Source organism: Terrapene carolina, unplaced genomic scaffold, assembly GCF_002925995.2.
Source record: "Terrapene carolina triunguis isolate 2854851 unplaced genomic scaffold, T_m_triunguis-2.0 Scaffold23, whole genome shotgun sequence".
NCBI classification, from domain to species: domain Eukaryota; kingdom Metazoa; phylum Chordata; order Testudines; family Emydidae; genus Terrapene; species Terrapene triunguis.
In genome coordinates this window covers 22,914,018-22,927,191 of record NW_020664374.1, presented here as the reverse complement: position 1 = coordinate 22,927,191, position 13,174 = coordinate 22,914,018, and the positions used below count along the sequence as shown (strand labels likewise).

General features: G+C 43.6%; 1 protein-coding gene across 1 annotated transcript in view; it reads right to left on the bottom strand.

Moving 5' to 3' along the window:
- The window catches only part of LOC113406259 (DNA polymerase alpha catalytic subunit-like), a 350,159-nt gene that overhangs the window by 167,248 nt on the left and 169,737 nt on the right, over positions 1–13,174 (bottom strand). Inside the window, exons 31-32 of the mRNA XM_026649907.1 lie at positions 10,032–10,163; positions 3,053–3,227 (exon numbers count right to left, since the gene is read on the bottom strand). Coding sequence (XP_026505692.1) covers positions 3,053–3,227; positions 10,032–10,163 — 307 coding nt within the window. The remainder of the gene's footprint in view (positions 1–3,052; positions 3,228–10,031; positions 10,164–13,174) is intronic.

Genomic DNA, 13,174 nt, shown 5'->3' with positions numbered 1-13,174 from the left:
CCGCGGCTTCTCTCCCTTGCTGGGCACTAGGCGGGCGCACATAAATACCCCGGCGGGTGCCATGGCGCCCGCGGGCACCACGTTGAGGACCACTGGTCTAGATAATACTTCAGTCCCCTGCAATCAAGGCAGGACTGCACTAGATGACCTATTGAGGTCCCTTCCAGTCCTACGATTCTATGGTTCTATGATTCTATAGCACCAGCTTGAAAGTTAATAGTTAAAATGGTACAATCCAATTTCCTTTTAAACTTTTTAACATTCTATTATGGGAGGATGGAACCTTGTCAATATCTCTTAGCAAAACATTAAGAGTTCCAACTTCCTCCAAGCCATAGATCCCTGAATAAAACATCTATTTTAACACTGTTTCCATCTTCCTTCCTGATCTGATAAAGAAGCTACCTCTTCCAAGGGAGCATATGATTTTTTAGAACACCCTTCAGTGAGGGAAGTGATCCTGGTAAGGGAGCTCCAGATTTCTCTCTCTTCTCATTAGGGAGCTCATAACTATTTACTTGAGGATCGCATGCTTCATAGCTTACGTAGGGCAAGCCTACTGCACATATGAAGTGATTCTTACATCCCTCCATTCCTGCCCACAAGCTCGTGTGCCATCCTCCCATCCCCCTTTTTCAGGGACTTCCTGAAACTCCTCCCAATCATCCCTGAAAGGGGTTCTGTGTGCTCCCATTTCTCCCTCCTCCCATACCAGGGTCCCCCATTTCCCTCTCCTCATATCAATAGCCCTCTGTGCACCCCCATTCCCACTTCCGCTAATGTCCCCCTTATTTCCCATAGCAGAAGCTCTGTGTGCCCTCTATCACGCCATATCAGGTACCCCCAACCTCCTGACCTGGGGTTCTGGGCCCCTTTCCATTCCCCTTCCCCCCACACCAACATCTCCAATCTCCTCTAAGCAAAGTTTCAGTGCATCCCCTAATGTCCAAACCCCTCAGCAGGGGTTCTGTGTACCTCCCCCATAGAAGGGTCATACACTCATAGAATCATAGAATATCAGGGTTGGAAGGGACCTCAGGAGGTCATCTAGTCCGACCCCCTGCTCAAAGCAGGACCAATCTCCAGACAGATTTTTGCCCCAGATCCCTAAATGGCCCCCTCAAGGATTGAACTCACAACCCTGGGTTTAGGAGGCCAATGCTCAAACCACTGAGCTATCCCTCCCCTCCCCCCCATGGCAGGGACTAAGAAAACCTTCATCACACCCTTCCCCATGCAGGGGGGCTCTGCCTTCCCCCTTCCTCTCCTTCCTCTTTCCCCCATACCAGGACTCCCCAATCTTTCCCTCACCTGCGGTTCTTTGTGCCCCATTCTTCCCTCTCCCCATGCCAGGGGCTGTGTGCATGCTCCCATTCCTTTCTCCCCCATTCTTCCTCCAACATTATTCTTTTTTCTGTCAGTGAGGGCAAATTCAGCTCTCAGTTACATTCAGAGTGTCAACATGTAAAACTCTATTGGGAGGATGGGCAGAGATAAGATAGGATCACTGCTATGCTGGAAAGTGCTAATGGGGCCATCAACCAGTTTGATCTAGACAACTGCAGAGGTGCTGGAAGCTGTGGCTTTTGTAAACAGCTGGCAGGGGCTTCCTGTCTCTCCTATTTTCCAATTTTCTCCAAAATCAATAAGGTTCTGGTACTGATGCCTAGAATACTCCCTGATATTTTAGAATAGATTAGTAGAGCCTGGCATGGATACGAAATTTGTATCTGCATCTGATCTGTGATCCGCAAACATGGCCCAGGGATATGAAGTGGATATCCGCAGATTTGCAGAGCTCTATCGATTGGATGCAGTGTTCTAAAGATTTCCCATTACATATGCAATGACAGACAGACACAGAAATGCTGTCAAGTTGAATGTAAGACCTCCATCAGCTCGGCCAATTAATTACCTTTGGGGAGGAAATAAAATGAAAAATGACGTATATAGATATTCATGTTATATTTTCTATAAAAGAGTTAGAAAATAAACCCTTTGTTGGAGAAGATTTACAAGTAACTTACTAAACAATGAACTTTTCCTCTGAATAGGGAGCTGTGGAGGTGCCCTTTCTGTGTGGGTTAGGAAAAGTTTTACTGTTTTTTCTGCCATCATCTAAAGAAAAAAAAAGTTCTTCTAAGAAAAGCTCAGGCACCTGCACCTCTCTCAGATGGAGCGAAAATGGGTGAATCTGTGTGCACCTGCAGCAGTAATCGTCTCTCTCTTGATTTTTCCACTTGCCTGACACACAAGGAAGGAAGGACCCATTACTACGGATTACTAGAGCGCCTGCCTAGGAAAAAGGTCTTTATTGCCATATTTCTGAAAAGATATATCTTTAATGAAAAGGTATTAACAGAGAAGCAAGTTTCTTTTTTCCTGGACAGATGCCAAAGAGCACATAGTCTAACTGTGTAGTATGTTTTCACAAGATTTTCTTAAATTGCTAAGAAACAACAGTGCTGACATTTATAAAAACTAAAGGGTGTCAGACAGAGTTAGATTTTACAACCCTTACTCATACAGATGAGCACTTACTCATATGAGTAACTTCACTCAAGTCAATAGGACTACTCATGTGACTAAGCATACAACTAATCCACACTGCTGCGCTATCTAGGTCATAAAAAGTATAAGAATACGACCACGCTGCAGCTGAAAACGTGCCTCCCAGCCTGGGTAGACAGACTCATGCTAATTCAAGCAGAGCTAACAAACGCTGCAGCATCATAGGCAGCAATTTCGTTTAGCTGCCCAAGTCCAAGCCTGCCCAAAGCCCTGGGTTTGAGTTTGGGTGGCTAGCTGAAGTTGCCACCCGTGTAGCAATGCCCACACTGTTATTTTTAGAGAGCTAGCATGAGTCTGTCTATCCAGGCTGGGAAGTTCATTTCTAGCTGCAGTGTAGACATACCCTAACTAGTCTCTCCCCAACACAGACTGACCTGAAGAACAGATTCCCTAATGTGCTTCTGCTAAGAAATGATGTGCATTAATTCTGCTCACTCTGCCTCTTGATGCTCTCTGGATAAAGTGAGTTTTAGATACTTACCTAACCATGTTGCAATGAGAACAGAGTCAATTCCATCTATGGGCTCACAGATTCGAGCCACTACGGGGTGAATCTGTTGTGACAGATAGTACTGAGTATCAACAGTAAGATTTTCTTGTTTTTGCAGCTGTTCTGGAGCATACGCTCTCTGGCTGGCACTCAGATTTGACCCATCCTAAGAAAGGGGACACACACAAAACAAACCAAGAGAAAAAAAGTCAGTCATATGTGGGTTGGAGTTGGGGTTAGACATTTCAGCATTATAAAACTATGTTTTTAAAAAAAGGGTACCATGGATTCCTTCCTTCAGCTATTTTATTACATATCCAATACAAATTCAAGAAATCTGAAGAAACAGGTTACACTTTTGTTGCTGGCATTAGATAGTAAATTCAAGAACATAAATCCAGCTTGTATTATTACAGCTTGTGTGTGCAAATCAGTAATAGTAGACAGAGTAAACAGTCCCATCTGTCAATTCAGAAATGCACAATGAAAATATACTGTTACCATAAGCCCAGTTAAAAGTATGCAGAGGGCAAACATTTTGGGATCACCTTATATTAAATCAGCATTATCACATTACAGTAATCGTTAGAGCAGCTTCCTAAGCGTTGTGGTGGATTCTCCATCACTGGAAATTTTTTCATCAGATTGGATTATTTTTCTAAAAGATATGTTCATGTTCAAACAGGAAGTAATTCATGATCTGTGTTACACAGGAGGTCAGATTAGATGATCACAATGGTCCCTTCTGACCTTAGAATCAAATAATCTATTGTAACAAGCAGATACCAAAACCACAGCCTTACATTAATGTGCTAAAATAATCAGTGGTGCATCATCAAAGAAAAGACAAAATACTAAGTGGAAGAATGGAAGGAGGAATTAAGAGAGCAAGACTGAATCTATTTTGCTAAGAAGTTTATTGTAGGTTCTACATAGACAGGAATAAAAATGGGTTGATGGAGAAGAAACTGTCAGACACCAATGCATAGATAAATAGCACCACAGAGACAGTGTGATCAACCCAAAAGGGTTGAGTAGCGTAAGAAATTCTTTGCAATCCTTCTTGTCAAGAGCGCCATTCTGGAGTTCCAGAGAGCACAAGGAGCCTTTCTTAAACAGAAAAAAATTGAAAACAGAGGCTGAAACAAGTTGGAATCAGAGGCTAAAATGCAGGTTGAAAATGGGGCTGGTGGGAGGGTAGAGAAAAATCTTGAGTTCCAAGAAAAAACTGGATTCTAACCCCGTAATCCATCAAGGAGCCATGCCCCAAGGCAGACAGCTACTATGTTGGGATGAAGCACACAACTCTCATCCCGTGAAAGGAGATGAGGAATGGTCAGGAACATGAACAGCAGTTGGACACAGAAGTGAAGCAGGTAAGGGTACCAAGCTGGTCTCAGTCAGGTCAACACTACAACGGTAACTCTGACTTTGTTTTGTCTGATCTTGTTCATTACCCTTAGTATCAGTGGCACTGGAGGAAATGCATAGAACAGACTCTTCTTCCAAGATAGAAGAAAGAGTAGTGGCCCAGACCCCTCTTGATCAGAAAATAGGATACTTCCTGTTCCTGGAGATGGCAAAGAGATCACTTCTAGCAGTCCCCATCTTTGGAATATGCTGTGGAGAACGTGGGTGTCTAGCTCCCATTTGTAATCCTGTGAGACGTATCTGCTGCGAACATCAGCTGCAGTGTGCTGAATACCTGGGAGGTAGACTGCTGAAATTTGGATCTGATGAGCCATGCACCAATTCCATAGTTTCATGGCTTCAGCACACAGGAATTATTGATATAGAACAGGCAGGATCCGTTGTCTGCCATGACCCTGATTGATTTGCTCCTGATGAGGAGTAGGAAATGAAAGCAAGTGTTCCTGACAATCCTGAGCTCCAACACATTCGTGTGAAGACTGGTTTCTTGAGTTGTCCATCTCTCCTAGTTGTGAAGATATTGAGGTGGGCTCCCCATCCCAACAGCAATGCATCTCTGTTGTTAAAGTCACTGTTGGGGCTGGGCGACAAAAAAGAACGTTTGCACCGACATTGAGTTGACCCTTCCACCAGTCTAAGGAGTTCCTCACTTGTAGAGGAACTGTCACCTTCTATCCAAGGTATCTGACCGGAGATTAGATCTTTCTGAGCCAACTCTGGAAGTGATAGAGACATAACCTTTCATGATTGGTCACAAAACTGCCATGTGTCCTAAGAGCTGAAAACAGTTCCTTATTGTGATTCCTGAGGCATGTTGCACATACGCTAAGAAGAAGGGCTCCCCTGAACTTTCTGTACCAGATCTGATAAGGTTACGAACCTGTCTAAGGGAAGGTACGCTAAAGCTATTAATGAGTCCAAATATGCCCCTATAAATTATATCTCCTCTACAAGAATGTGGACTTTTTAATATTCAGCTGCAGACCTAACTTCTGAAACAGACCAAAGTCTGGGTAGATGACAGCACTACTTTGTAGGAACGGTCCTGGGGTAGCCAGTCGTCGAGGTACAGGAAGACTAGGATCGCTTCTTGTCAGAAGTAAGCAGCCATTACTGCTAGGACTTCTGAGAACACCCTGGGGGCCAAGTAAAGGCCAAACAGAAACACTCAGCATTGGAAACGATCCTGTCGTATAGTGAACAGTAAGTATTTCCTGTGCAATGGATGTATCATGATATGGAAATAGGCATCTTGTAGGTCAAGAGCCGAAAACCAAACCCCTTTCTCCAGTGAAGGAATTATAGCTGCCAGAGTCACCATTCTGAATTTTTGAGACTTTATGAACTTGTTTACAAGTTTTAGAACGAAGATCGGTCTCTACCCTCCATCCTTCTTTGGCACAGGAAATAATTTGAGTAAAATCCCTTGCCGTTATGAGGAGGAGGAATCAGCTCTATTGCTCCTAATCGAAGGAGAGAGTTCACTTGTCTCAATAAAAGCTTGTGGGAGGGGTCCCTGAAAAAGAATGAGGAAGGGAGGTGGGTGCAAGGGAGGGAACTATGTAAAATGGATGGTACAGCCCTATGTTGACTCACTTGTCTATAGTGATCTGCCTCCAAGCATACAGGAAATAGGCAAAAGGAGGGGATCAGGGCTAATGCATGCAGATGTAAATCCCAAGGTGTGGAATGGATTGAACCCTCAACCAACCCATCAAAACTGTTGCTTTGAAGATGGCTGGGTGGTCATGGAGAGCAGATGGCAGTCCTTTTTCTTTGAAATCTGTCTCTCTTTCTGGGGAATTCAGTGGATTTATGGAACCAAGAAAACTGAGCAGGAAACAATCTCTGGGCGGTCTGTGACCTACTAAACCTTTTTTTGATAAAGTTATTTTGTTGATAAAAGCAAAGTAATGCACATGGGAAAACATAATCCCAACAATACATATAAAATGATGGTGTCTAAATTAGATGTTACCACTCAAGAAAGATCTGGGAGTCATTGTGGATAGTTCTCTAAAAACATCCACTCAATGTGCAGCGGCAGTCAAAAAAGCTAACAGAATGCTGGGATAATTAAGAAAGGGATAGATAATAAGACAGAAAATATATTGCCTCTATATAAATCTATGGTAGGCCCACATCTTGAATACTGTGTGCAGATGTGGTCACCCCATCTCAAAAAAGATATATTGGAATTGGAAGGGGTTCAGAAAAGAGCAACAAAAATTATTAGGGGTATGGAACGGCTTCCATATGAGGAGAGACTAATAAGACTGGGACTTTTCAGCTTAGAAAAGAGACAACTAAGGGGTGATATGATTGAGGTCTATAAAATCATGACTGGAGTAAAGAAAGTAAATAAGGAAGTGCTATTTACTCCGTCTCATAACACAAGAACTAGGGGTCACCAAATGAAATTAATAGGCAGCAGGTTTAAAACAAACAAAAGGAAGTATTTCTTCACACAACGCACAGTCAACCTGTGGAACTCTTCGCCAGAGGATGTTGTGAAGGCCAACACTATAAAAGGGTTCAAAACAGAACTAGATAAGTTCATGGAGAGTAGGTCCATCAATGGCTATTAGCCAGGATGACCAGGGATAGTGTACCTAGCCTCTGTTTGCCAGAAGCCGGGGAATGAGCGACACGGAATGGCTCACCTGATGATTACCTGTTCTGTTCATTCCCACTGGGGCACCTGGCATTGGGCACTGTCAGAACACAGGATACTGGGCTAGATGGACCTTTGGTCTGACCCAGTATGGCCATTCTTATGTTCTTATTTGTAGGTGTATGTATGCCCAGGGTTCATAAAGGAGCCCTAGAGTCCTTTAGAGTGTGCAAGGACTCTCATGTGGTTTCTGAGAAGAATTTACAACTATCTAAGGGGAAGTCCTCCACTGTGTTCCGTATGTCTCAAGGAAATCCCGAGATATACAGCCACGATGCCCTGCACATAACCAGTGCCATAGAGATGAACCTGGCAGAGCGTCATCAGCATCTAAAGGATGCTTGAAGAGCAGTTCTGGCCACCAATTGGCCCTCTGAAATGATGGACTGGAATTGCTCCCCATGCTCTTGTGGCAAATGGTCAATAAAAGCCATGAATCAGTTATAATTTGTAAAGTTATATTTGGCCATAACCACTTGATAATTCACAATCCTAAATTGCTGACCTGCTGGCGAACAGGACCTTTGCCCAAAGAGATCCAGCCTTTTCTGGTTCTTGTCATATGGGGTTGACTTAGAGAAGCACTGCCTACCTGACTCATTTACCGCATCCACCACCAGGGAGCTAGGTGGAGGGTGGGAGAACAAAAAGTCAGAATCCTTAGAGGGAAGAGCAGGGGGCTCCTAGCTGCGAGTCCCTGCCAGGCTGGGAAGGGACAGGACTTGTCCTTTCCTTGCCTGGCAGCTCTCAAGGGGGAGAGGGGAGATCAGGCCCACCTCCGAGAGCCTCCCCCTGCTAAACGAAGCTCCGGTGCTGGCAGCAGCCCCGAAGGTTCCTGCAGCTGGAGGAGGCCTGTGGACATGGGTCCGATCTCCCCCTGCTGCTAGGAGCCCACCAGCTGAAAACATGAAATTGACCATTATAAAATCCTCTGGCCGGGAAACTGATCAAAATGGACTGTGAATTTGGTAGGGCTTTAATAATCATATTTATCCCTTTCTAGATGTAAATGATAGGACTGCCTTTTCTGCATTGACAGAAGCGTACAGTAAATATTCTTGTTCTGTATTTGGGGGAAAAGCCAGATGTATTTATATCATGCGATGATGACACAACACTTTTCATTCCAACAGTAACTCAGGAGGATGTTAAACAGCAGCTACTTTTTAAATCAGCAAGTCTGGATAATTTGCATCCAAGAGTTTTTTTTTTTTTTTTTTGGGAAGAGCTGGTCCAGGAGTTCGCTAGATGGTTAATTTTGATTTTCAGTAAGTCTTGAACACTGGAGAAATTCCAGAGGACTGGAAGAAAGTGAATGTCATGTCAATAGTTAAAAAGGGAAAGCTGGATGACAAAGGTAATTATAGGCCTGTCAGCCTGACTTTGATCCCAGGCAAAACAATGGAAGGGCTGATTTGGGACTCAAATAGAAAATTAAAAAAGGGTAATATAATTAATGTCAATCAACATGGGTTTACAGAAAATATATCCGGTTTAACTTGATATCTTTTTGGATGAGATTACAGTTTTGGTTGATATTGTTAAGGTAACAGTGTTAATGTAATATACTTAGAGTTTGGTAAGGCATTTGGACTTGGTACCATATGACATTTTGATTAAGAAACTAGAATGATACAGAAATCAACAATGGCACACATTAAATAGATAAAAAACTGGCTAATGGATAGGTCTTCAAATGTAATTGTGAACGGGAAACCATCATCACGCAAATACGTTTCTTGTGGGGTCCTGCAGGAATGGTTCTTGACCCTATGCTGTTCAACATTTTTTTTTTTTAAATGACAAAACCATCTCTGCAGATCACACAAAGTCTGCAGATCACACAAAGACTGGGGTAGTAGTAAATAACGAAGAGGACAGCTCACTGATATAGAGTGCTCTGGATCGTTTGGTAAATTGGGAACATGAAAACAATACACATTTCAATATGGCCAACTGTAAAGTCAGATGTAGGAGCCAAGAATGCAGACCATACTCACAGGATGGGGGACTATTCTGGGAAGCAGTGACTCTGAAAAAAGACGTAGAGTCATGGTGGGTACTCACATGACTGTAAACTCCCACTTAAACACGCTAGCCAAAAAGGCTAATGTGATCTTTGGATATATAAACAGTGGAATATCAAGGGTTATTTTAATCTCTGAGTTTGGCACTGTTGCTACCGCTACTGAAAACTATGTCCAGTTTTGGTGTCTACACTTCAAGATATTGAAAGACTGGAGAGGGTTCAGAGGAGAGCCAAAAGAATGATTAAAAGACTGGACAACATGCCTTATAATAACACATTCAAGGAGCTCAATCTATTTAGTTCACTAAAGGGAAGTTATAGCATGACTTGATGACAGTTTTATAAGTACCTACATGGAGAATAGAAATTTCATAATATAGGACTCTTCAGTCTTCAGTAGAAAAATGTATGACAAGATCCAATGGCTGGAAGTTGAAGCTATACAAATTTAGTCTAGAAAGATGGTGTAAATTTTGAACAGCACAGGTAATTAACCATTGGAATAACTCATCTAGGGTTGTGGTGGATTCTCCATCATTGTAAATTTTTAAATCCAGATAGAATGTTTTTCCTAAAAGACTGCTCTGGTTCCAACAGGAATTAATTCAGGGAAGTCTTATAGCCTGTGTTATGCAAGAGGTGAGACTAGATGATCGATGGTCCCTTCTAGACTTCTAGTACATGAAACTATGTCAAATTTAGGGCATACGTTACTTAATAGCGTTCTTTAAAAATACAGAATAATGCCATTCAAGGGTTTGAGGGATTTTTGTTTTGTTTTATTTTCTCCCCAAAACTCCTAAATAGTATCTAGCCGTAACCAAGATTTTTTTTACCTGACAGATCACATATGACACAGTATCTCCTGCTTTCACCTTTCGGCCTCCTTGAGAGTTTATCCACATGGCAACATGCACATGTGGCAAGCTTTTTTTGTCAGGATAATCCTGAGGATCCTTTGTCAATGCCTAAGAGATCAAAGAGGAAAACAGGTACATATCTTTGAAAATAATGCAAATTAAATGCTGGACAAATCACTGCAGTAAAAAAAAAAAAAAAAAAAAAGAGAAGAAGATTATAAATAGCGGTCTTCATCATCCCTCTACTGTTCACCAGAAAACAATTTTGAAATATGACATTAATACAAAGCATAACATTATAATAAATATATCTTTCAGACATTCAGATTTCTGTATCAGTCTTTCATGCTCCCTAATTAACATTATTGGAAGAGCAACCTGGAATTTTATACATTAACTTTCTGAAAAGCTAAACACAATAAGAACCCTGATTGGAACCCTAACAAAAGTTCAAACAAGCACAAAGACAGCCAGAATGGTTAAAAATTAGATTTAATCAAAGTATGAAATATTATACACAGTGCAAGAATGCAGTGAAAGAAGATTTTCAAAACTGAAAAAAAAAAAATTAATAAGTGTCCGACATTTATATTTATTTAAAAACTTTGTAACAGAAGTAGTGAAGTAGATCAGGGTTTCAATATTTCTATAGATAAGACTACTAGAATTTTACAATAAATCATTTCCCCTCTCTATTCCATAATTACTTCACATGAAGATAAAGAGTTTGAAAAAAAATAATCCCCTTCTCTACACCTACAACTTCATCAACATAACTTTTAAACTAATATTTAGGTCTAAGTATTTCAAAGGCAAACAAAACACTGGAGTGTGTAGGACTTAAAAAAAATGGTTACCTACTTTTTGGTAACTGTTGTTCTTTGAGATGTGCTGCTTATGCCTATTCCATTCTAGGTGTGCATGCTCCCACATGCGTGGTCGTCGTAAATTTCTGCCTTAGAGGTATCCATAGGGTTGGCTGTGGCACCCCCTTGAGTGCCATGCTCATGCATCGGTATATCTGGCGCCATCGGCCCTGCGCCCTCTCAGTTCCTTCTTGTGGGCAACTCCAACAGAAAGGTAGGAGGGTGGGTAATGGAATGGACATGAGCAACATATCTGGAAGAACAACATTTACAAAAAGGTAGGTAACCATTTTTTCCTTCTTCGAGTGCTTGCTCATGTCGATTCCATTCTAGGTGACTCACAAGCAGTGTCAATGGAGATGGTCTTGCAGTGTGCAGAACTGCTCTGCCGAAGCCAGCATCATCCCAGGCCTGCTGGGTAAGTGCATAATAGGACACAAACGTGTGAACAGATGACCAGGTAGCAGCTCTACAGATCTCTTGGATTGGCACCGAGCCAGGAAGGCTGCTGCTGACGCTTGCGCTCTAGTGGAGTGTTCCTTGACTGGTGGAGGCATTTTTGCCAGCTCATAGCGGTAGCAGATGCAGGCGATGATTCAAGACCAAATGCTTTGAGCAGACACTAGGTGACCTTTCATCCTGTCTGCCACCGCAACAAACAGCTGCGTTGACTTGCAAAACTGCTTTGTTCTGTGGATGTACAAGGCAGCGCCCTCCTGACATCCTGGGTGTTCAACCTCCATTCCTCTTCCAATTTATGAGGCTTCAGGAAGAAGACAGGTAAGTATATGTCCTGGCTGGTATGAAACTTGGGCAGGAACACCGGGTGCGGATGCAGTTGGACCTTATCCTTGTAGAATACCGTATAGGGAAGTTCTGAAGAAGATCTCAGACACACTGCGGGCAGATGTTACTGCAACTAAGAACAAAAACTTCCAGGAGAGAAGGAGAAGAGAGGAGGAAGCCAGAAGATCGAAGGGAGGCCCTATGAGCCTTGACAGCACGAGATTCAAGTCCCAGGGACAGACAGGGTCCCGCATGCGAGGGTAGAGATGCTCCAGACCTTTCAAAAACCAGGTCATCATGTCGTGAGCGAAGGCCAACCTGCCTTAGAATGGAGGGTGGAAATAGTGGCCAGGTGGACTCTGATCGATGGCAGGGACAAGACCTGGAGCTTGAGGTGCAGAAGATAATCCAGAGTCACCTGCAACAAGGCCTGCTCGGCCCGGATACATCGTTCCGAAACCCAGTACATGAACCTTTTCTACTTGGCCAGGTAAATCACTGTGGTGGAGGGCTTTCTCCTACCCAACAAGACCTGTTGAACCTGAGCAAAGCATTCCTGGTCTTCCATGCAGTAACCATGCTGTCAAGTGCAAAGCTGCCAGATTTGTGTGCAGAAGACTGCCATAGTTCTGGGACAGCAGGTCCGGCCAAAGAGGTAGCCGCCTTGCTGCGGCTACCAAAAGGTCCAGCAGCGTGCCGAACCCGTGTTGGTGAGGCCACTCGGGGGCTATCAAGATAACCTTCGCCCTGTCCCGTTTGATCTTCATGAGGACTCTGTGGAGCAACGGCACTGGTGGGAAGGCGTACATCGGGGCCCCCAATCACGGGAGCTAGAAAGCGTCTGACAGGGAACCCTTTCCATTCCCCGGAGTGAACAGAACATGTGGCATTTCCTGTTCTGACAAGTTCACCTGTGGAGTCCCCCACTTTCGGAAGATCATACTGACCGCCTGATGTTGATATGGAGGGCCAAATCGTCTCACAGCCAGTAGCCCTGCATGCTGAGTTCGCCCAGGTGGGCTCCCCAGCCCAGGTCCGACGCATCAGAGACCAGGGTCAGCGACGGGGATGGGGCCGCGAAGCAAACTTCCTGTAACACCAACCAGGGATTCATCCACCAATCCAGGGACAATAGGATGCGATCCGGCACCTTGACCACCCGGTCTAGGTCATGCCTGTTGGGGATGTAAACCAACGCCAGCCATGCTTGCAGAGACCAGAGATGGAGCCACGCATGACTGACCACGTATGTACAGAAGGCCATGTGGCCCAATAACCACAAGCAGGTATGAGCCAGGTGGTTCTTCACATGGGAGATCAGGTCCGACATGGCCTGAAAAAACACCTCTGGAAGGAAGGCTCTGGGTCACGTTAAATAGAGAACCGCCCCAACAAACTCTATTTGTTGGGCTGGCTTTAAGGTGGATTTTTTCTCGTTTATCAACAGGCCCAGGTCGCAGCAGGTGG